At 38.4% G+C, this 25,370-nt stretch overlaps 1 protein-coding gene and 2 long non-coding RNA genes across 3 annotated transcripts in view; all 3 read right to left on the bottom strand.

Annotated features, from left to right (window-relative positions):
* Positions 1–11,540, bottom strand: part of LOC123803768 (uncharacterized) — a 170,572-nt gene extending 159,032 nt beyond the window's left edge. The window contains exons 1-4 of the long non-coding RNA XR_015723264.1: positions 11,094–11,540; positions 7,837–8,157; positions 6,371–6,543; positions 5,907–5,968 (exon numbers count right to left, since the gene is read on the bottom strand). This is a non-coding gene — a long non-coding RNA (uncharacterized LOC123803768). The remainder of the gene's footprint in view (positions 1–5,906; positions 5,969–6,370; positions 6,544–7,836; positions 8,158–11,093) is intronic.
* Positions 11,541–14,216: 2,676 nt separating this feature from the next.
* LOC123803780 (uncharacterized) lies at positions 14,217–18,389 on the bottom strand. The gene is made up of 3 exons (XR_006782976.2): positions 18,287–18,389; positions 16,561–16,645; positions 14,217–15,990 (listed from the first exon to the last, which is right to left on the bottom strand). It is a non-coding gene; the product is annotated as an uncharacterized LOC123803780 (long non-coding RNA).
* Positions 18,390–18,700: 311 nt separating this feature from the next.
* The window catches only part of LOC123803765 (uncharacterized), a 350,423-nt gene continuing 343,753 nt past the window's right edge, over positions 18,701–25,370 (bottom strand). Inside the window, exon 6 of the mRNA XM_087860247.1 lies at positions 18,701–19,196. Within this exon, the coding sequence (XP_087716373.1) occupies positions 19,135–19,196 (62 nt within the window). The 3' untranslated portion in view covers positions 18,701–19,134. The remainder of the gene's footprint in view (positions 19,197–25,370) is intronic.

Here is a 25,370-nt window from a genome sequence, read left to right as displayed (position 1 = left end):
CACTGAATTGAACACATTAAAATATCGAATTTTATATTATGTGAATTATATCTCAATTTAAAACATGAATAATTGTGCTTCAGTAGCAATCTTTCTGAATCCTAGGATGCAAACTTTGCTTCCCATACAGTTTAGATTTCTAATTCTCCCCAGGCACTTTCTCTAATAACTTTGACTTGGAAATAGGTGTGATTCACAGAGGTCACAGTGTTAAATAGTAAAAAGAAAAAAAAAATGGTGAGATAACCACAGAGGAGGAAAATAAAGAACCCATTGCCGACAGTAAGAGATGGTAGGAACTGCCACAAATGAACATCTTATATGCACACGCACAGGTTCTTTAAAGTTCTCCACGGTAGCACGTTCCTTCAATCTGGGCCCTTCTGTATGACAGCATCTCATAGTCCATGTCTGTTTTGGTGAAATACATAATACTGTTCAGTCTATTTTGAAATGATATATTCTATAATACAACAAGAACTTTTTCTAGGAGATACATAAAGCCTTTCTTTGGGAGTCCTGTCTAGCTCTAAGTGAAATTTATCAGTGGACCTTCTTGTGAAGTGAAACACACACACCCCCTATGTAGATCCGTCTCAAGGATGTTAGGTTTATGCTGTGTTCTGGTGCGGAGGTCAGGAGTGCAGTCACATCTCTGAGAAGGCGGCAGGGTCTTCCCAAAGGGGCAGACATCCTAGATGGGTGTTTGGATGGGAAATGCGAACTGGGAAGATGTGCGTCATACAGGTAACAGGATGAAGTTGTTCTCTCGATCTATCACCCCCATATGTTTGGAATTGGGAAGTCTAAATAAACATACATGAAGATACTTCTTGGGACAATTATAATAATGACACCTACAGGGGTGCCTGGGTGGCTCGGTAGGTTAAGTGACTCTTATTTCGGCTCAGGTCATGATCTCAGGGTTGAGACGGAGGCCTGCATCTGGCTGCCCGCTTAGCCGGGAGTCTGCTTGAGATTCTCTCACTCTCTCTCTCCACCCCCTGCCCCTCCCCACCCCATGCTCTTTCTTTCTCACGGTCTCTGTCAAATAAATCTTTTTATAAATGACATCTACTGTTTATTTTGTGAGTAAACTGTTCTAGTGACTATGTGGAGTGACTTTTATACTCGATCATTAGTTCATCCAGTAACTGTGTAAGACACTGAACCGTCTGCACTTTGCAGATAAACACATTGAAATGTGTGCCAGAAACACACATGGGGAGTCTCAATTTTTTTTTTTAAGGCTATTTTCTATTACCTTCTTCTCTCGGCCATTCATTCACATAGGATTCTTTCTCAGCTTGTCTTGCCCACTAGGAAAGAGTTACTCTGAAACTGATGCGTCAGGAAACCAATTCCTGGCTTGTTAGATCTGTGATCATCTTCATCCTTCAAAAATGCTTTTATGTAAAGAAATAACTTAAAGCACAAATGTCTTTGTGAAAGCTACTGGTTTAATAAGGTGCTTAAGTTAGCCAGGAACAGGACCTTCATTTTCTTTTTAAAGCATAATTAAGATTGCATGTATTTGTTGAATCCTGAGGCTGCTACTTACTAATTATGCGCCCTTGTTTGGGCTACTTACTAAACATCTCTAATTTTCCTCTTTCTGCAAAAGAGACCATGACTTGTGAGAGCAACAAATTGGGATCTCAAAGAGCTATTTCAGGGATAAAATATATAAATGTAGGTAAAACTTTTAGAATGATGCTTGGTAAAGAGGTAGTCTTCAAAAGCCCGTGCATTCTTATTATTAGGACTGGAGTAGGAGGGGGTTCTGCCGGCTACGGGGCCGGGTGGATGAACAGCAAAGCGATCCTGAGCCAGTGGCCACGGAGGGCTCACCCCTCAGGAGGCATGTGGAGCCACGTGGACACTGGAAAACTGAAGAAGTGAGAAACTCAGAAATGGAGATTAATGGAGAGCACCTAGCATGGAGCCTGGCTCCCAATTTTACCCAGCCCTAGCGCTTTCTCTCCACCTCACTAGCAAAATAATTTCCTGTCACTTGTGTCCTCTTTTCTTAACACCCAGCAGAGGTCTCGGGTTTGGACCCAGATAGAAACGAATAGGTCATGGAAAATTCTTTTGAAAAACCCCTGTCGACTAGTGTGGAAGTACTCCTTATACCGTAGTTCAGCTTAACACCAATTGGCTAACAGCTAGCACAGCTGAGGAGGCTATTTATTCTTTGAAATTGAGGTTTCGTTATTTGACCTTAGCAGCTGTCCCCTGTCTTTGAAGTGAGTTTGCCGTTTCAAACCAAATTTCTCTTATTTGAGGATAAGGACCAATAACCCAATAGAAGCTATAAAGACATGGACTTTCACAGACCTTTCACAGAAGAGAAAACATATACAGGAGAAAAACAGATGAAAAGGTGTTCAGCCACATGTGTTCAGCCATAGTGACCAGGGTGATGCAAATCAAGGCCAGGATGAGAGGTCATTTTCTATCCATTTTATTGGTAAAAGTAAGAAATCGGACACTAGTCCAAACAAGATGGCCTCAATACACGTCTCCCTGTTCCTCAGGGAGGCTAAGTACAACTAAACCTCCAGGACTCATGCCAAAATCAAATAAACCCAAAACAGAACTCTTAAAAGGTAGAAAGAGAAGACTCCAGAAATAGAGGAAAAACGTAACTTTAAAGTGTTTTCACAACTCTCCCACCCAACAGGAAAAGGTTACTCAGGCCTGGCACTTCCTGACCTCCTAACCTAAGCTAGCACAATGCCCATTCCCACACACCCCTCAATGAACAGAAATCACACCAAAAACACCATGTGAAAATGGCAGCAGTGGAATGGGGGCCTACTATGGTCCCCACTAACACCAAGGGGCTAGAGGAAGCATTCTCCTTTATTTGACGGCTCTTCTACCCAGAGATACTGCATATTCAAGATACACCAGCAAGGGGAACCCTGCTACAAGCAACATGGCTCAGGGAGTCTTCTCGCCTTGGGCCTTAAACTTTACTACCCAGAAACATCAAGATGTTGGCTGGGTTGGAGGCAGGGGGGTGAGGGCAAACAGAACTTATTCATGATCATCCACCCCTAGTCTTCCCACTGTCAAGGCCATAGGGTGAATCCTTTCAGAACATCCCAACTGTCAGTGCAAAGGTAATGGCCAGGACTCAGGAGTGACCACCATCCAAACCACTTTGAGTTCAGACCAGTGGCTACCATGGTCCAGTCCTGTTTTTACCCAGATGCTATCTATGTTGGGATAGTGACTGCAGTCCATGTGGACAGACTACCCTGACTAGATCCATCTGTACACCAAGCACCAGTAGGAATATCCACGTCTCCCTCTCTGTCTCGGGTCTTTCCTACAGCCTGTACTTATTCCTGGGATTTACCAGTCTCCCCCAGATCAGCAATGGATTGCCCAACATCTAAACTATCTTGTCCCACCAATAGGCTCATAATGGATATCAGGGTCCAATACCAAGTGCTGGGGATGGACTGGAGTAATTGGTTTTCATTGCTGCAGTGAATGTGGCCCAAGCAGGGACTTCCAAGATGGGGGGTGTAAACTGCCTGTCTCATTTCCCACTCCCTAAGAATTAATTGTACCTCCTTTATAGATTTCCTGGGTCCCACATGCCTAGGAAGGTCCTCTTCATTAGGCCAAGCCTCCCTGTAGGCTAGAATAATCTAATCTATAAAGGGAGTATCTTGAAACTCTAAGCACCATGCAGGAGCTGCTAGAGGGCAGGATGTGTGGCGATGTTGCTCATTTTCCCTGTCCATCCCCCACATCCCATAGCCACATTAACCATGCCTCGATACTTTCCCTGACCTTTTGCTGGAACTTGGTAGCTCCATCGATGAGCTCAGGGGGAGCATATGCTCTCACGAGCATTTCCTAGATCCGGGGCTACCCCAACGGCTGGAGTTGTTGTTGCTGAGCTTTGCTTTCCTTTATATTAGGGGTCGGACCGCCGGGGGTGGTTTGTACTTTTCACGGTCAGTCACCGCAACATCCTCCTCTCTGCTCTCCTCACTTTTCTAGGGATTCCACCTCTTTAGAGTCCCAATCAGGCTTTGTCACAAGTGCTCAAATCTTAATCCACAGCCCCCTGCACCCTTCTGGCTTTACAAAACAGCACGTTAACCCCTGTAGTTACCTTGCTCTCCACCTTCTCCACCAGCCCCAAAGCTAGCAGAGTAGTGGACACCCATGTGTCCTTCTCTAAGCCCCGCTCTTCTTCCACCTTGGGCCTCAGCCTCCAGGTGGGCATCAGTGACCAGCCAAACTGCCCACAGCTGAGATCAGCCCACGGCACAGCCATGCACTTTCCTTCTCTGTTGCTGCGGGTTCTGTGTAATTCCTCAAACGAGCATATTAGACCAGCTGGCATGGGGGGGGGGGCGTCCCTGCACTCACATGGTCCACAAACACCTAACATACAGGCCACCCCTCCAGACAAATTGGTTCATGGCCAACTCGAGATTTCCCCGGACACACAAGACAGGGAGAAGCCAAAGAAAAAGGCTGGCTACTCCAGATTGGTAGGGAGCGGGTCTAATAAACAAGGGAACTTACTTACAAGGCTTGTCTTGGGCAGCTGCAAGATGAATAGATCTCCACACCAGCTTGTCAGAGTCTTATAAGTTTATATAAAACCCTTAAAGGGGGCCAGTCACATACACGGAGCAGATGTACTCAACACTGCATGACTAGCGCAAGGCACTGTCCTTGAGGAAGCTGCTAGTGTGGGGAAGGCAAGCGGAAAGCCCATTTCAAGGGAAGGGGAGGGGATGAGAGGCTTCTGATTGGCGGGGGCCGGTTCATGGGTCAGCCAGAGGTCATGTCCTTTCAATGACCTCCTCCAACAGCTTCTCCTCTTTTAAGAAAATAAACGTTAACCCTGAGTTCCAGAGCAGGTGAAATTCTTTAAGGAATGAAGGAGAAAGAAAGACTTTTCCCAGACTAAGGAAAACTAAAAGAATGTTTTGCTATCAAACCTATCCTTAAAGAATGTTTAAAGGCAAAAATTTAAACAGAAAGGAGATAATAAAATAAGGAAAACTTGGAGCATCTGGCAGGATGGGAAAAAAAAAACACAATGAAAACAAAAAGAAATACAAGTCTTCCAATATATTATCCTTCTCCTGAGATTTTGAAATCATATTTGATAACTAAAACAAAATTATAACAACACTTGATATTCAAAACAATGATATTTAAAAGGAAGGAAGGTAAAAAAAATCCAAATAAAAGTAAGGTTTACACACATCACACAAAATGGTAAAATGTTGATAGCAATAGACTATTATGTCCCCTAGATATCGTAATAGCCAGAATATCCAGAACAACAACTAAGAAAACTCTATGCCAAAAAACATACTCAAACATACCATAATATGTCAAGATGAAATCCTATAAAAGCATGCAAGTAACCCATCAGAAAGTAAAACATAACAACCCTAACCATGTATGTGCCAGAGAGCCTCAAACAACATGAAGCAAAAATGACAGATTGAAAAGAAAAAAATAACAAATCCACATTTATAGTTAAGAATTCAACACCTCCCTCTCAGCAACTGATAGAAGTAGACAGAAAATCAGCAAATCCCATAACCACTAAAGATTTTGAATGTGTAATTTAAAGGCTCCTGAAAAAGATATTTCCAGGTTCAGAAGGCTTCACTGAAGAATTTTTTCAAATATTTAAGGAATAATTAACTGAAACTTTATATCATTTCTTCTAGATGACAGAAGTGTGGGGGACACTTCTCAAATAGAACAGTTATCACTCTGATACCAAAATCTAAAAAAGACAGTACAAAAAAGAAAACTATAGACTAATACCTCTCATGATCTTAGATGCCAAAAACCTCAAAAAATTATTAAACTGAATCAAAAAATGAATAAAAAGAACTATATACCATGGACCAGTGGGACTTATTTCAGGCTTGCAAGACTGGATCATCACTGGAACATCACCGGCCTAAAAAAATAAAATACATGATCTTATCAATTGATTCAGAAAAAGCATTTGACAGGTAAAAAAAATAAATGAATAAATGAATAAAGCATTTCTATTTATGATTTTTAAAACTCTCAGCAAGTTTGTAACAGCAATTATGTCAATATAAGAAAGAACATTTACAAGAGATTTACAGCTAACTTTATAGTTAAGGGTGAAAGACTGAATGCTTTCCACTTCCAAGACTGGAAATAACACAAGTATGTCTACTCTCATCACTGTTCTTAAACATAATACTGGCACTTCTGGCCATTTCAATAAGGCAAACAAAAGATATAAAAGGTATACACATTGGAAAGGAATAAATAAAATTATCCTTATTTGCAAATATCATGATTTTATATGAAGAACAGCCAAGGGCACCTGGTTGGCTCAGTCCGTTAAGCGTCCAAGTCTTGATTTCGTCTCAGGTCGTGATCTCAGGGTTGTGAGATCAAGCCCCACATGGGGCTCTATGCTGGGGTGTGGAGCCTGCTTAAGATTCTCTCTCTCCTTCTTCTTCTGCCCCTCCCCAGGCACGCTCTCTCTCTCCCTCTCTTAAAAAAAAAAAAAAAAAAAATCTAAAGAATGACTGCTAGAACTTATAAGTACCTTCAGCAAGATCACAGAATCCAATATCAATACACAGAAATCAGTAGCATTTCTGTATACTAACAATGAGCTTGTATAAACCAAAATTAAAAATACAGTACCATTTACAATTACTCCAAAGAAAATAAAATGTTGGGTATAAAGTTAACAAAACATGCATAGGATCTGCACGCTGAAAATTGCAAAATGCTGATGAAAGAAATAGAAGAAAACATAAAAAATGGAGAGATACTGCACCCATGGATTGGAAGACTCACATAGTAAAGATGTTAATTCTCCCCCAAATGGATCTACAGGTTTAATGCAAGTCCTATCAAATCCTAGCAAGGTTTTTTGCAGACATAAGCAACTTTATTCTAGAAAACAGTTCAGCAGTTTCTTAAACAAACAAACCACTACAAAAGACTAAGCATGCAGCTACTGTAGGACCCAGCAATTGCACATTTGGACATTTATCCCAGAGAAATAAAAAACTTACCATCACACAAAAATCAATGAGTGAACGGCTAAACAAACTGTGGGAAATCCATACCATGGAATATTATTCAGCAATAAACCAAAATAAACTCCTGACAAATACAGTAACTTGGATGAATCTCTAGGGAATTATGCTGAGTGAAAAAAGCCAATCCTGAAATTATAAATACTGTATAAATTTATGTAACACTTCTTTAAAATTTTAAAATTTTTTTAAATTTAAGAAGTGGAGATGAGATTACTGGTTGCTAGGGATTAAAGATGGTAGGGTAGGGTGGTAAATTTCGTTATAAAAGTAAAAGGGCAGCACGAAATCCTCAGGGCAATGGGACTGTTCAGTACCTTGACTATGATGTTGGATACCTGAAACTTCACATGAAATCCAATTGCTTAGGACTAAAAACACAGACAAATTAGTATATGTAAAATTGGGAAATTTGAATAAGTTGAGTGGGTTGCAACAATGTTGATGCCATGTTTGTGATGTTGTATCATTTTGCAAGATGTTAACAATAGAGGAAACTGATTAAGCGGTACAATCTATGTGTTTTGTACCATGGCATTTTAATTTATGATTACCTCAAAATAGTGCGATCGAAAATGATTTTATTATTTCTCCTGATTTTATGGATTGTCTGTTCCACTTGTCAGCTGGGGCAGCTGTTATGTGGGCTCAACTGGGTGGAAATGGTGAAGATGCTAAGCACGTGGCTGACAGGGGATGCTGGCTTTTGTCTAGGATCTCACCCAAGAATATTTACCGCGGCACCTTGGTTTTCCATCACATGTCTTCTCCTTGCGGTCCAGGCTTCTCACGTAATTGCAACTAGCTTCTAAGAGCCCCTAGACTGAAAGCTGCTGCATCTTCATTGATATACGTTTGGAACTAGCCCAGTGTCACTTCTGCTGCATTCTATTAATTTCAGTGAGTTTCAGATTCTGCCCAGATTCATTGGGAAAACATAAATTGTCCTTTCCACTATTTCATGCTGCTCCCATTGAGTTATATTCCTTGAGGAAGATGCTCTACAAGTGATGTGTGTGTTGGGGCTGGTGTATTCAGCAGTACAGTCATCTAGGAACTAGAGGGAGAAATCACCATGTAAGTTGTTGTCCAAACTGGGAAACTTTTGAGAATGGAAGTCGACGATACATATATTTTTTAAAAAGAAATGATAATTACATGACATGATAGAGGTATCAACTAAGGCCTACGGTAGTAATCATATGGCAACATACAAATGTATCAAATTAACATACTGTATACCTTAAACTTACCCAGTATTATAAATTGATTACAATCAATAAAACATAAACAAAATATTTATTCTTGGTACAAATCCATGCGCTGTAATCAATTTCTTAGCCAAAAGGAGCTCTAATACAGTTTCCTTATTTTTTATTTTTTTCACAAAATTGTCTACAATTTTCTTCAACATTGCTTTTTATGATTAATATATGTGAAGTTTGAACTTTAAAAAAGTATTTTCTCTTTGTGCCATATTTTTACTTAACAAAATTATCTATTTGCAGATGTTGAAATACCTAGTAAGCTCAAGTAAAATTCTACTGAATACAAAATAATCTTGATTCTATTTTCTTTTTTCTACCATGAAGTATATGTATATTCATGTTTACCTTTCTATTTCTCATATATACTATATTTATGTTTCTTTTGTAAGCAATAGGTACTATATTCACTTTAATTGATCTTAGTTTTTTGGTTTTATTTAACTTAATATATCTTAGTTATCACTCTACAGTAGGATAGAACATGTCCTGCATTCTTTTCTACAGAAGCATGTGCTCCATTGTGTGGATATACCATCGTTTAGTCAAGCAAACCACTATTAATGTATATTTTGTTTCTGGTTCATTTGTTATTATGAATAGTACAAATATTACAAATAATGCAATTTTATAACCCTGTACATACACTATTTTGTAACTTTGCTTGTGTTTTTTAGGAGTTTAGAAATGGAATTGTTTGGTCAAAGGGTAAATGAACATGTAATTTCGTTAGGTATTTCCCAATGCCCCTTCATAGGCCATTTCACTGTTTTCTTATTTCACCAGCAATATATAAGAATGCTCATATCATCACTAACTTGTCAAGTCATCAAACATTTGGATGCTGAAAATCTTATAGGTGAGAAAAAGTAACTCAACGTCATTTCATTTGTATGTTTCGGTTTATGAACAATATTGAACATTTTTTCAAATGGTTAAGGGTCTTATTTTTTCTGTCTACTCTCTAGTCTTTTCTTCCATTATGTTGTTTGTATTTGTCTTTGCTTTATTTTAGAAACTTTTAATATATTAGGAATATTAATTCTTTAATGTTTTTAGGATTTCCTAACATACCTTCCCAATTTTTTCATTTGACTATTTATTTTTTCTTTTTTTTTTTTTCAGGGGACTTGAAACGTTAATGTAATCAAATGTATATCAGTCTTCTCTTACTGCTATTGGAGTCTGAGTCATAGACAGGAAAGATTTTTCCACTCTTTAAGAGGAGTTCACCTACAGTTTTTTACTAATACACGTATGGCTTAAACTTCTGATTTATCTGGAATTTTTCCTAGTATAAAATGTAATGTGGGAGAAAAAATCCAATTGTATCCTTTTCCATAGGTTTATCTAGTTATCTCAAAATATTTATTAAACAAGATAGCTTTCTCCAATTTCTTGAGATGCAATCTTTATTGTAAATTTCCTTATGAACTTGGATCTGTTTTCTGTTTTTTTCCATTCACCTGTGTATAAATGTAACAATACCATACTTTCTGTCGCCCCTCTTTTTCAGGGTGTTCACGGCAACTATTGTTTGCTTTTTGCATCAAATCAATTTGAAATCAACATACAGAGCTCCTTTATTGGGTTTGTGTTAACATTATAAATTTAACTCAGGGAAAACTGACATCTTCACAAGGTAAAATTTTCTACCTAAGTAAATGGCTTGTCCTCCTTTTTGTTAAAATCTATTTTTGTGTCTTTCAGGAATATTTTGTATTTTTATTTGTATTATATGGGTTTTAGACATTTTTTCAATACCTAACCTATGTATTTTCCATTCATCATTAATTTAGACTTTTCTACTATATCTTTGAACTGATTTTTTATTTGAATAGGTAAAAGGTACTACTTCTTCTATGTTGGTTTTACAACCTGCTTTACTAAAAGCTCTTAACATTTGTACTGGATTTCTCAATAGTTAATTATTCTTCTGGGTTTTTTTCAGTGTATGATAATATTGTTTTACAACTTTCTTTAGATTATTATTCTCTTAATCAAAGAACAAAATTGCAGAATTTCAGAAATAGGCCTTGCAAACTGTTTGCATTAACATCAAAATCTCCAGTTATTTCCTAGTTTTGGCAAGGATAAATTTCAGTATCTTTGTGCTTGCAAGCTTTGATTTAAATAATTCAACTTTGTTAAAAGTTTTCAGAACTAAAATTGTTTGATTCTTTGTTAAGTGAATATTTTGATGAAAATATTTCCAAAAATAATTTTAATAGAATGCAAAAAATTGAAGGATTCACTTACAGAAGAGTTCAATACTATTTTAGAATACATATGTTGATTTAAAAAATAGTTTAAATATGATTGATCATGGACAACAGACAGAATAAACACTGACATGTTTTGTATTAAACCTCAGTTTTATATAAACATCTGTAAGCTCTTTGACAAATGTATCTCCTGGCTTGATAAAATATTACACTTTGGTTGTAATTATGAATGTACGTTTTACAGGTCAATAGATTTTATCTCACTCTGTTATTTGTATCTTTATTCTGTAAAAATTATAGTACTTTTATTATAAATCTATAAATCTATATCTTCAGTAACTTGTGTGGTCAAAAGAAACCTTGAAGATGAAGGTGAGCAAAATTACTTTAAAAGAACAGTCATTTGGTTTAAATGAAAAAGTGGTTTTTATAGAGTGACATGCAAATGAACCTTTTGTGATTGCAAGTATTAAACTGTCATCTTTCTTAAAATAACTACTAACTTTGAATTAGATATTGCTGCTTCTTCAGCATATCTGTGTCTTGTGGTTTCCATGAGGTCAATGATAACACTGCAGCAACCCAATGGTTGATGGTAAATTTCAACGAGCATATGGTACAAGTTATAAGTTCATCACCAATTTTCCTACGAAACAGAAATTCAGCACTTAGTTTCTCATCAGGCACGAACTTCATTAGCTCACTGCTGCTAAAAGAACTTATTCAAATAGAAACACATATCAAAATAAAGAAATGACTGTAGACTTTACAACAGATATTAACACCACCGAACAAGAGAATTCAGACAAGTATCTGTATACTTTATACCAGGACTTCTGGGCCTTTACATTCTACACACATTTCATGTCTATCTAATTTATAATTCCCGTGTATACCACCGCTCTGATCTCCCAGGGGCTTTGTAGAGTTAGGCCTTTCTTAGGCTACAACTCAGTCATGATACTGCTAAGTGAGTATACTACTAAGTAGAAGCTTTGAATATTATTCCTACCTACTTATTTTTTTTTAATTTTATGTATTTATTTGAGAGAGAGAGCACAAGAGGGGGAGCGTCAGAGGGAGAAGCAGACTCCTTGCCCAGCCGGGAGCCCGAATGAGGGCTCAATCCCAGGACTCCTGGATCATGACCTGAGCCGAAGGCAGTTGCCTAACCAACTGAGCCACCCAGGCGCTCTGATTCCTACCTACTTCTGAGCTCTGATGGAGGCATTCATTCCCATTAAAAAAAAAAAAAAAACACTCCTGTTTGAATGCAGTTTGTTTTATCAGTGAGGACTCTGCATTCTGTCCTTGAAAGGAAGGGAGGCGTTAATTATATTTTTCCTGAAAAGGTCAGCCCAGGAGAGGTTTTAGAAATGGTTGATGGTTGTGTTTTAGAGTTAACTGTATGTTCAAATGAGATCTTTTCACCTGCATCTCTCTTTATATGCATCTGGTACACTGGCAAGGAGAACACGGCAAAAACTGAACGTAAATAGCAGAGATGCTCCCCACTCAAGTCAGCTTAATTTCATATATCGATTAATGGTAATACTTTGATAAAGATGAGAAGTGCAGGACAAATGTTAAACTGAAAAGAATGCCATGATAATGGGCATATGCCAGGATGGCCTGGGAAAACAGGAATTATGGTCACTTTACCTATAGGGGACAATTCATACTCTACATAAAATGAACATTTTCCCTCCGATACGTCTTCATTTCCACCAGACCAATAAATTAATCTCACAATCTCCTTCCTTTTATCCCCTTCCTATGAAAATTTTGGCATAAAACAGGGGTACAGTTTAGTAATTTTGCTTATGTATTGAGACTGAAAATATGCCAAAACTCAGTGCTTTACTATGCAGGTTATTTCAAAGCTAGTGGCTTTGAAGTGGCAGGTACCAAGGATTGCTGTGGTCCCCAAAGCACTTGCTTATTAAAACTACTCCCCGGGCGGCCTGGGTGGCTCAGTTGGTTGTCTGCCTTTGGCTCAGGTCATGATCCTGGACTCCTGGGATAGAGCTCCACATCGGGCTCCCTGCTTCTCCTCTCCCTCTGCCTGCTGCTCCCCCTGGTTGTGTTCTCTCTCTCTAATAAATAAACAAAAATCTTAAAAAAAAAAAAAAAAAAGACTACACCCCTACATTTTTGTTTTGTTTAGTTTTGTTTCATTAAGCTATATGTGGAAAATAAATTTAATAGCAATGGTACCTTGTTTTAAAACATAGATCCATTACTTGTTGGGGTTTTAAAAATAAGTCAAAACAAAATGGCCCTGGAAAACAGAAGATTGTTCTACCAGTTATAGAACTGTTCATCTTTAGGGGTACCTGCGTGGCTTGGTTGGTTAAGCAGCTGACTCTTGGTTTCAGCTCAGGTCATGATCTCAGGGTCCTGGAATTGAGCCCTGCATCGGGCTCCCTGCTCAGCAGGGAGTTTGCTTGAGAGCTTCTCTCTCCCTCTCCTTCTGCCTCTCCCCTTACTCCTGCAAGTGCTCTCTCTCTCTCTCTAAAAATAAATGCATCTTTAAAATAAAAAAAGGAATGTTCATCTTTGTAAATTAAAAAACAATCAAAGAAATGAAGAAATGAACACATGGGCCAACAAAATGTGGCTTTTGGCAAAAGGGCAGCAGGTGGCACATTTTCATTTCCTGGAGTTTTTTTTCCTCGATAGTCTATCCCTGATTTAAAACTTGTTACTAATATTTTGACACATTTTAACTTAAGTGCTTCAGGCAACTCAACGTTGCCACTATGTATAAAGTTACTTTTAAAGACGCCAGTTAAGAAGAAAAAGCAGACTCCCTGGAATAATGCTCTATGGCTTCTATTATTTTGTGGATGTGTTTTTTCTCTTGATCACTAGACATTTCTGGAAATAGAAAACAATAATTGTATTAAACACATTGTCACTAGCTACATTACTAACGACTATCAGGAATGCTTCTTTTTTATTTTATTCTCTTTAAAAATAATATATTGCAAAGATGGTAGTTCAAATTTCTGAGGATTTTGTACCAATGCATTTAAGGACTAAAAGAAATGTTGAATTAGATTTTTTTTTTCTCATTTCCAATCTACATAAAACCCATCAACTGCATCAATCCTAACCTGGGTCTCCCTTACTTTACCATTATTGGCATAATAAACGTCCACATAGATAATGGTCTCCCAAAATATGCTCATTCTAAAAAATCAAAATTATATGATGAGATTGGACTTCATGGTCTCAAAATTCTGCACTAGTTTTTCTAAAGAAATGATGACCCAGTCATAAATGGATTTTTTTCCCCCAATGTGCTTTATAATCTGGCTCAGTACTCGGGTCATTGTACAAAAGTTTATTTACATCATATTGTACCTGAAGTGCAGTACCAAAAGTCCTACTACTGTATGAAATAATACAGTACGTTTTTGGAAAAAAACAAATATATTTGGAAAAATATTTTTCAAGTTCCAATGTGGAAATGGAGGCATATATCTGCCTCATCTACAGCAGGCAGGGGCCTACAAGTGGTTACAAATAAGAAAGTTCAGAACCTTGCCAGTCAAAGGGAAGTTTGCACACCAGTGGGATGAGCACCACGTGGGAGCTTGTTAGAAATGAATCTCAGTCTCTGCCCTAGATTTACAGAATCTGATTCTGCATTTTAGCAAGATTCTCAAGAGCATTCTGTGCAGTTTGAGAAGCACTAGTATAGAAGTCAGCCCTAATCCGCTTAAACCTACTTTCCCTCTCTTCTAAGTGGCTTTCCAAATATCTGGTTTCTTTTATTTTGGCAAATTTTTCCAGTGAATGATCTGGTTCTCCATTTCCCTTAGCCACTAGTAGTTGCCGATTACCAAGGTTTTTCTTATCCACGGTCCTCTATAAGTAGAATGTTATCTTATAAATTTTCTCCCCTCTTCTTACCCCTAAAGAAATCATATCGCACTTGGAAGTTTTTCTGAAGGTTTGTATTTTCGCGATGATGGAAAAAGCACAATAAAGAAGATCCTTTCTAGGTCTTCAACCTATCCCTTCCTTCCTTCATCGATTTCCAGCCTCCATTCCCTTCCTCCTTCCTTTCTGCTTTCCTTCCTTCCTTCATCTCTCTCTCTCTCCCTTCCCTCTCTTCCCCACTTCCTTGAAATCTAATTCGCCTGCACTTAGAAAAACAGCTGGGTTAATTTGTTCCTGGCATTCAGTTACAGAAATAAGGGCCGAGAAAACAATTGGAGAAGAGTATTTGGCGTAAGAAATGGGAGCAGGAAGTAAGGAGATACTCGGAGCGCCCTGGCAGTCCTAATACCAGCAAAATAAAACAGCTCATTTCTCTACCTCTTCCTTTTCCCTTCACCATTACCACATGTCACTCTGTAGCCATCACTCTGGGCTAATCTTAGGGTATGATAAAAAGCTGGACTCGTGAGAAAGAAGATGGGAAACTGCTTCAGGAGATAAAGGCCTAGGATGGAAGAGAAGGGTACCGTAGAATGAAAACTGATACCAGCTGTGTCTGAATGGGAAAGAAGTCCTTATGAAGAGAGGCTGTGAGTTATCCACCTGATTGACTGGTTCTGCGTAGTTATTTATTTAAAGCCTACCACTTGATCAAAGATGGTTGGTCTATTTATTACCATGAACAACGAACCATCATCCTGGCATAGCACATTTTGAAGACAGTGCCTTGCAGTGGGCCATTCAGAGGCCTGAGTTAATTCTTCAGCAAGGATCCTGAAACATCAGTAGTTGCTACCTGAGTGAGCTTAACATAGACTACAGATTTCTGTCATTGAAAAAATACATATATATTTAAAAACTAGGGCTCAAGTAGAATATAGGTCAGATCCCTTTAGATTTAGTTTGGAAAACTACGTTGTACATTTAAATAAGCACAGACAAAATATAGGTTCAATTCCAGTTCAAACAGGGTCACTACATGGTTGCCTTTTGGTTTTCTAATTTGCAGGTTTAGTACACATTTCAAAAAAAAATTTCCACAGTTCAGCAAATTATTGTGGTCCATTCCAGTTTTTGACTCATGTTTCAGTACAATTATAGTTCCTGTTTAATACCCAGGGGTGGTGGTATATTGTAGAGCGTGGTTTATTTTTGCTATCTTGGTTTGGCATACATTCTAATCCATAACATGACACCATTGTTTTCCTTCTCACTAGTCTCCTGGTTAATCCAAAGTATCTGAACACAAATCCAAAGGTCCCTGTGTTTGTCAAAACAAAGTAGAATCTTACTTATCTTTGTCAGGTAACAAAATGTCAAAGATTTGCATGATGTTTGGATTTTTGTCCTGGCTGTGTTTTTCCTCCCACAGATCCCATGAGGCAAACATTCCCAATTGAAGTCGTCGGATGTTAAAACCTTAGAATGTCATTTTTGAGTGGTGGAGACCTAAATGTGTTGAGCAAATACATAAATGCACCTTAACAAATAGCATTCACACAAATTCATCTGTACCCACCTTATCGGCTTGTGATTTGGTTGCCTTTCTTCCTTTTAAACTCCTAGCAACTCTAATTTTGTTTTGTCTGCAAACTCTGGTGTTTGCTTTCCACCTGCTCCAACCTAATTTCTGCTGGACTTGATTTAATGTCTAACATCAATCAGTCCTTCCCAAAGGCGTGCCTTTACCCTATGCATTGCATTATGTGTGAAGCTCTATCATCCTTAAGCTTTTTATCCTTCCCCAACGTCAGGCTCACTACTTAGGTCTCTGATAGTACCCTCCCCGCCTATTTTTTCCTCTTACCTGACCAACTTACTCCATGTTCAGGTCTCTACACAATGTCACCTCTTCAGAGAAGCTTTTGCTAACTCTTTCTCAAGTGGCTTACTGACTTTGCAATGTGCTTCCATTTCATCTTGAAATAGCCATACTGAATCTCTTATAATAGTGTTATAATCACAAGTACTATGATTGCATCTGAAAGGTTCTTGAATAATGAGACACTTATCACTTACCACCTTATCCCCAGATCATAATACAGCAGTTTTTCAAAGCGTGATTCCCAAACCAGTAGCAACAGCATCACCCAGGAAGCATCACCTGAAGAAATGAGAGCTGTTGTTAGAAGATTAATAAAGGTTGGTTGAATGAATAAATGAATCAGGTTCAATATTAGGATATTAAAGCCCTATTTACTCCTGTAAATAACAGGGCAATGATACCTGTAGCCAGTATATAGGGAGAGGCAGAGACAGTGCTCTTTGAACATAAGGGGAAATATAATAGTCCTCTGAATATTATTCAAAGACACACAATAAAGAGAATATGTGTTAATTAGAGGTGTAGCAGGTCAACAATGGATGTATAAAGCAAAGAGAGACAAACTTGGGCAATGATCATCCAAACTCTATCCAAGGAAGACACTATTTTGACCAATGAATTTGAGCCACTGGGAAGTCTATTACTTTTAGAGATTATCTCAAACTGATGCATGTCATTAATTATCCATAGTATATTACTGCCTCTCTGCGTTCTGATAATTTTTTAATTTATCTTCTCGTGCATGTCTATGTACTGGAGACAGGTCACTCAGCCCACTTGAGTACTCTAAATGGAACCAATCTCTCAGACATCAGCTTTCTCTGCCAAGTGGGCAAGTCAAAGTTTGTTGTCACTACTCTTTCGTGTTGTACTCTGAGAAGCCTTTTGGTCATGTTTATCTTCATAACAGTCCTGAGAGAAGTACTGCTATTATCTCGTAGATGAGGAAACTGAGGATCAAAGAGGTTAAGTAAGATGCCCAAACTGCACAGCAAAAAAGTGGGAGATCCAGAACTTGAACCTAGACCAAGGAAGGAATGGAACTTGAGTGAAGTAGAAGCGTGATGAGCAAGAAGGAATACAAAGTTCGAAATGTCACTAATTTAGGAACATGTGATAGGAACGTCAGTAAAGGCAACAAGAGAACAAACAAACAAAAAAAAAAACCCTGCCCACTGAAGAGTTTCCTATATTTAAAGTGGACCATAGCAAATTTAAGCTATTTTCTTGTTCAGTTTTTAAACCTAATTTGCCCTTGCGGTGACCAGAATTTGTTCGTTTGAAACAAAGGGGAAGGCTGCATCCGTGATTTCCAATGGTACTGGTATCACCTTGAAGAGGTGTTTGGGAAATGTTGAATGACATTTGTGTTGCCAGAATGATCAGCACACGTGGCATTTAGTAGGAGGAATCATCCATGTTGTATGTTGGGCGGAGCCACACAACAAAAGCTTCCCACATTCCCTACACAAATTTCAATGATCTTTCTGGATATTCTTGCAAGTAAAAATCCAGTCTCTGACTATCTGAGCATAGAGCCTAATGTAGCCTTCTTCAAAGGAATACTGTGTACAGCGGTTCACCATTTTCAAAGATTTGTATCATCTGAGAATATGCCAATCATTATGAACTCCCCCCAACCGCACTATTGTTTCCGGCAATACTTGTATACACAGTAATTCTCAGCGTAAGAACAAGCATCTGACTATAGTCATTAGGTCTTCCAGTCTGGTTGTGCTGAGGAAAAAAAGCATAATATTTTTATTATGAATTTATTTTTCTTTTTACATTATACTTAGGGTATTAACACATACACAATTATGTTGAAGCTAGATTAAATTACCTAAGAATTTTATTTTAGGGTGATAAAATATGTGTTTTTAAATTGGAGCATTAGTTCTCATGGGGTTGAAAACCTACCTGTAAAATACTCTGATAGAAACCATTACATGCAGCAAACGTCCTCACATAATTGTTATTGTTCAATCATAATTTTAAACAAATAATACTTATAAGGAAAAAGGCAACTCTGCAAAAGAAAAAAAAAACATTTCTATATAAAGATATAAAATTATACCATCTAGTATTTGTTGGTCAAAAAAATTCATTTTGGAATTGAGATTTGTATTTCTGACGATTAGAATTCTTTTTTTTTTTATATTTTATATATATATTTGACACAGAGAGAGAGAGAACACACAAGCACAAGCAATGGGAACAGCAGGCAGGGGAGAAGCAGGCTCCCTGCTGAGCAAGGAGCCCCATGTGGGGCTCTGGGATCATGACCTGAGCCAAAGGCAGGCGCTTAACTGACAGAGCCACCCAGGCACCCGTAGAATTATTTTTCCTATATTTCACATTCAGTCCATGGATACTTTGTTTATAATTGAAGGAAATTTTAATCTGGCAACCCACCAGTACTTCCAACTAAGAGTTTACTTGAAAGCTATCCACTTATACTCTCAGAATTGCCATGTGCACACTTCCAAAACACAGAGGTATCAATTTTTGTACAGGCTTCCATTTAACAAAGTGAAATCAAAGTAATTCTTGTATGGTAAAAGACAAATTACAGTGTGTAAGGAAGAACTCCACTCTTTAGATCTTCAAATTCTCAAACTGCAGGCTCAGGGGAAATTCTCTGATGGACCTTGACAGGACAGCCTCTTCCCCAGTATCAGAAGCAAAAGGAGGATTTACTTAACATTTTGGAGTCCTGATGAAAATGACTTCGTTTCTTTCGTCGTGCATATTTATTACCCTTCAGATCACTGCTCTGTAGTGCCAACATGTGTCTCTGCCACAGGATGGAGCACAGGAAATTCTTGTTCTAAAACAGATGATGAGGAAAAATCAGACAGCATTTGAAACAAGAACATGAAGATGAACAAGACCTTCCAAAATGACACACCACTGAAAGCAGAGTAAAATAACACCAACACTGCTGATTGCTGAAAGGGGAATTACATCAGATAAGAACACCCATGAGAAAGTAAAAGAGTGAAATGCAGCAAAACATTTCTGGGAAGTCTTGGAAGTCTGTGTCCTCAAACCTGGCTGCACAGTCGACTCGTAGTTGTCTAGGGATCTCTGAAAACTACCAATACCTGGCCCCTAATCCCAGGATTCTGATACAAATGGTCCGGGGGTGAGGCCCAGGTGTCAGTATAAGCTCCTTGGGTGGCCCTAATGTTAAGAATCACTACCAGACAATGCATCAGTATATCTGTGGTTCTGCCACAAAGAACCTATGGGAGATTTAGTACTAATTTGAGCATTTCCCTCCATCCGGCTATAACCTTGCTGTATGTACTTGTGTCTCCGTGACCATTTTTCCAATAGTAATGGTCTTTGCTCCTTCCTTCCCTTCCTTCCTTTCTTTAAACCAGTATATTTATTAAGTGTTTAGCTGTTGCTGGTAATACCCCGGTCACTGTGTTAGACACTGGGGAAATAAAATCTAACAAGCCCTACTCTCTGTCCTTGAGGTGCTTACAATCTAAAGTTCTTAGGAAGGGACAGAGATGTTTTAGGCGATACTGTGCAAAATCATATATTAAGTCACTACACATAGTGAAGCACTCCATGAAAAATAACAAATCTATCACATTTTTGTCAGGAGAACTATAAGTTTCTATACCTTGGCTCTTATTATCTTCATAATGTATCTTGATTGGCATTTGCTTAGTTTTAGCCTGAATTTATGATAGTTCTTGACAAAGAAGGAAATGTCTCATACCTAACAAAATGAAAACTTAGTGTCTGTATCTGTGACATTTAGAAAGTAATTTAGTGGTATCTCAAGATTTTCATGGGTACATGCAGACTCGTCCCCATTAATTTGAAAAAGGAATTAGCCTTAGATCTTGACCGAGGCTATATTCCATATATTAGTTCAATGTCCAGATCATTTAGGAATAGTTATTTTAATTCATAAATGGACACCTATGCCTCTTTTCTCAATCAGTGCTTTCTAACTTTATTATTTATTAATTTCTGCCCTCCCTTCTTTCTAATTTGCATACTTTTTACAAATATGAAACTTCTTTGAAATTAAAAACAGAAGGCATTGCAATTATCTTGATTGTTGTGATGGTATCACAAGTGTTTGCATATGTCCAAACCCATCAAATTGTACACATTAAATATGTTTGGTTTTTGTATATCAATAAAGCTGTTAAAAAACAAACAAAACAGAAAATGATGAAAATCATACATAAAGGCTGTGATGTCATGGAGATATTTTTTAAAATGAATCTAGGATGGGGTAGAAAACAAGGTGTAACATGGATAAGATAACAGAAGATTTCTTTAAGAACCACATTAAGATCAATAAGAAAAGCTGAGTACTACCAGGCCTTGAAACTATATTGTCTTACATTTGCTACAAGGATCAGAATGAGCATTTTTACCTGGGACCATTTTTCTGCTATGTTCTCATGTGCTGGAGCGGAGCTAAGGTCATTGGGCAGGGGAATTGGAATTGTTAACCCAATTGCACCCAGCTATGCCCTAAATGAAATTCTACAATAATAATAAGAATATAAATACCCTGCTCAGTGCCCCACAAACTCTAAAAATTATTTATCTCATTAGTTAAAAATGTTTAAACACTCCCTTTAACTATATTTTCATTTATATATAGTTACATGCATACACATATAATAAATCATATAAAACATTCAAATGCATATAGAAATGTAAAAGAATAAGATAAAAACTTAATATAAATAGAGTTTTATTATTTTCCTTCTGCACTCCAGCAGATCTTTTGTAACCTCTACTTTGGATACCATTACTCTATTTCTGAGGTCATAATGGTTAGGGTCAGATGGAAGGAGCTAACAAAGGCTAACTCCTTCCTTTTTAGATGAAACTGAATTTTAAAATGTTAAGGAAACTATTTTATTACTATTCAAAGGATCAAAAATATAGGACAAACTTAACTTCCCAATACCAACATCTATCATAGTCTAGTCCTTTTTACCTCTGAATTTTCATTCCTTTTTTCATTCTGCTTTGTATTGCTCTTAATTAGTATATCTCTTAGTATGGGGCGCCTGGGTGGCTCAGTCAGTTAAGCGTCTGACTCTTGGTTTCAGCTCAGGTCATGATCTCAGGGTCGTGAGATCGAGCCCCATGTTGGGCTCCCGTGCTCAGCCAGGAGTTTGCTTGAGACTCTCTCTGACTCCCTCTGCCCCTCCCCCTGCTCACCCTCACTCACTTTCTCTCTCTCTTTCTGTAAAATAAATAAATCTTTTTAAAAAATGTTTCTGGGGGCGCCTGGGTGGCACAGCGGTTGGGCGTCTGCCTTCGGCTCAGGGCGTGATCCTGGCGTTGTGGGATCGAGCCCCACATCAGGCTCCTCCGCTATGAGCCTGCTTCTTCCTCTCCCACTCCCCCTGCTTGTGTCCCCTCTCTCGCTGGCTGTCTCTCTGTCAAATAAATAAATAAAATCTTTAAAAATAAATAAATAAATAAATAAATAAATAAAAATGTTTCTGTTAGTATGAAAACAAATTGATGTTTGCTCGATGTTGGTAAAGAGCTAGAGATTTTTTTTTACTGATAAAGAGAGAGTTTTGATGATATTATCATATATAGTAGAAGTCCTTGACTAGAACCTCACCGTCAGATTGTCGGCAAATTAAGAGGAGCTGAGTGAGGTTTTTCATATGTAGGTGAACCACTTATCTTCAAGTCATAAATATTTAGCTATAAATGTTTAAAGGTCTTCATCTGTAAGACTTTTGCACAGTCAGATTCGTAACTTTTACACCAGAATCTTGTCTTCTAATCTCTGACATTTGTTTCAAGGGAAGTTAAAACCACATGATTCAATTCAACAAAAGCATGACTTGCGTTTTGTTGTTGTTACTGGTTTATTGCAACCTCAGTTGCAGAAAGTGGAATTACTAACGCACTTAGGACATGGCACTCTCATTTGTCCGCTTCAGCATTTCCCTTTTCTTTGCCTACTTTAAGCCCCAAACCCTTTTTCCATTTTCCTCCTATAAATATATATTCACTCTACTTTGTTTGACATCTGGATTTACTTATAAAATACATAACAGTGATTTGTGCTTGCACGTGTTTTCTTTTGTAAATTATGTAGCATCTAGCTTTATTTCTTCTTAAAAAATTAACCAGTTCTCCCCAAACTAAGCAATTTGTCATTAACCCAGTGATTCTCAAGATTTTTGGTCTCAGCAAGCCTTTATACCTTTCAGTTGAGGAAACTAAAAATCATTTGTCTATGTAGGTTATATCTATCAATATTTTTACAGTTGGGGTTCATGGGTTGCTCAGTTGGTTAAGCCTCTGCCTTTGGCTCAGGTGGTCCTGGGATCAAGCCCCGTGTTGGGCTCTGCACTCAGCAGGGAGTCTGCTTCTCCCTCTCTCCTCCCCTCCCCTCGTGCTGTTTCTCTCTCTCCCTCTCTCTCTCACGCTCTCTAATAAATAAATAACATCTTTTAAAAAATATTTATACTATTATAACTTAAAACTGAAAATAATTATTAATTTGTAATAGATTTAGAAATGCTTCTGACCTTACAGACCTTGTGAAGCAGTATCAGAGACCCCCAATGTTTCTGTGGACCACCTATCATATTTCACATTTTGCCACACAGGTCTGGTTCTAAGCTCTCCTCTCTATTCCATTGATCTATTTATTTCTTGCCCTTTGGTTGTATAAATGAGATGAGAGAAACTATAAATTATGCAAAAGGTATTATGACAGTGTACCAGAATTGAGCCCTGTGTTTCAGAAATTTTATGTGACCATTTGTGATTTACCTGTCACCTCTGGAAATCAGTTCATTCACCTGTAAATCAGAAGACGAAGAAGATATTCCATAAATACTTTCCTGCTCTCTCATTCTTTGGTATAAACAAAAGTCCAGCACCAGCCAACATCACAACTCACTGAACACTGAGCAAAATATTCATCTTGCCTTCCACCCACCAGTTGCCATTTCCTCATGAATATTAATTTATTTTCAACTTTAATGTTAATTTGCAGAGATAAGTGTTCTGAGGATTAGATAAATTAAGACATGTAAAACACTTAGAACAGCAGCTGCAAAATAAACCAGACACAGAAAGACAAGTACTGTAGGATCTCATATATGGAATCTAAAAAAGTTGAAATCATAGATTTAGAGAGTAGCATGGTGGTTGCCAGGGGCTGCGGGTGGTCAAAGGGCATATCAACTTTCATTTATAAAATGAGTAAGTTCTGGGGATCTAATGTACAGCATGGTGATTATGGTTAATTGCACTGTATTGTATACTTGAAATTTGCTAAAAGAGTAGAGCCTAAGTGTTCTCACCACACACAAACAAAATGGTAACAATGCGAGGTGATGGATGCACATAATTACGAGTTAGAAAAACTCACCACTGCCACCAGTTGAATATTTGGGAAAACTCCAGTGTTTCCTTCCTGTGTCTTTCTCCTTTACATTTGTCACCAGCTAGCCCCCAAGACCTGACCTTTACAGCCCACCTGCTTTACTCACTGACCTTTGTCTTGCAGTTTTCTTTAAGCTCTTCTTTCCAGTTTATCTCCTAAATGGAAAAGAAAACTGCCCCCTCGAGCAATGGTGACTGCTCTGACAAGACCTCTAGCCAGCCCAGACCACCCAGACCAGTTTGAGCTTAACCCCTGGCTCATATCTGTGCAGATGGACCATGGAGTGACCTCTAGAATGACCTACAATCACCTTTACCTCATTCTAATACTAAAATCTCCACCCAAGGAGGGGCCTCAGCCTTATTTATATAACATACAATGTATGTATAGGCATGTTTCCTTAAGGCACATGTGTGACCTTATGCCCACCTCTACATAAGATGACAAGGCTTCCCTATCTAAATATTCATCCTAACCCTAAATAAAAGGAAACCATCCACCCTTACCCAGGGAGTCATGGCTTTGGAAGACATTTTTTGTGATCTCCTTATTAGCTGCAAATAGTTTTCTTTATGCGACCTGGTGCAGTTTCTGATTCACCAAGGAGTGAACTCACGTTGGCTTACACTTTTACACTACTACCACACTCACACAGAACTGTTCACTTCTGGCACTTCCGCTCACCAACTTTGAGGATTTTCCCCACACCAAGCAATTCTCTGCAATCCCAGCTGAGTGTCCTGCTGATGCAGGCTAGCTGGGCCCAAGGACCCAGACGGGTCCCCTGGGACCAGCGAAGAGGGTTCTTGGCTTCATGCACGATAGAAATCAAGCATGAGCCAAAAGGAAGTGAGAGCAGAGTTTATTAAAGATATGGAGAGAGTGTAGGTACAGACGGAGAAAGAAAAGAAGAGTGCATCTGTCTTTGCTTGGGGCCTGGGAGTTTTTACTGAGGATGGTGGTCTGGCATACAGGTCTTCTTAGTAATCCAGGAACAAAGGCAAGTGTTTAGGTGTCCCCCATAAGTCACTTAAGCCTGGAACCAGGGGTCTTGATGAGTCAGTGGTCTTGGAAAACCTTCATGACGACCCCACCCGGTCACTCCTTAGATGTTATCTGTTGGGCTGGAAGACTCCAAGGATATCCTTGACCTTTACCAGGGGGACATATACTATCTGTTCTACAAGGCGTGTGTAGGACAGGGGTGTAGGTCCTAGCAATAATAGAAGGAGGAAAAGCAGCCAAAAAGCAGTTTTTCATGGGGTCTTTTTAGTTTCCCTGTCTCACCATAATTTACTCAATTCTGACACTGTATGACTGGAGATACCATCAGATCCCACAGATTAAAGGCTCAGACCCATAACAGTGCCCTTCTTCTTCAGATCCAATCACAAGTACAGTGCTTTTGACCCATACTTCTGACGCATCGGCTATAAATCTGAGGTTCCCCAGGCCCCCTCTCGGATTTGATTAATTTGCTATAGTGGCTCACACAACTCAGGAAAACTGTTTACTTAACCCGATTCCTGTAAAAGGTTATGAGAGGGAATACTGATGAATGTTCAGATGGAAGAGATAAGTAAGGGC

This window comes from Ursus americanus, chromosome X, assembly GCF_024610735.1.
Source record: "Ursus americanus isolate L20-20 chromosome X, mUrsAme1.1.p, whole genome shotgun sequence".
Classification (NCBI taxonomy): Eukaryota; Metazoa; Chordata; class Mammalia; order Carnivora; family Ursidae; genus Ursus; species Ursus americanus.
Note: the sequence above shows the minus strand (reverse complement) of the source record. Positions and strands in the feature narration are given on the sequence as shown.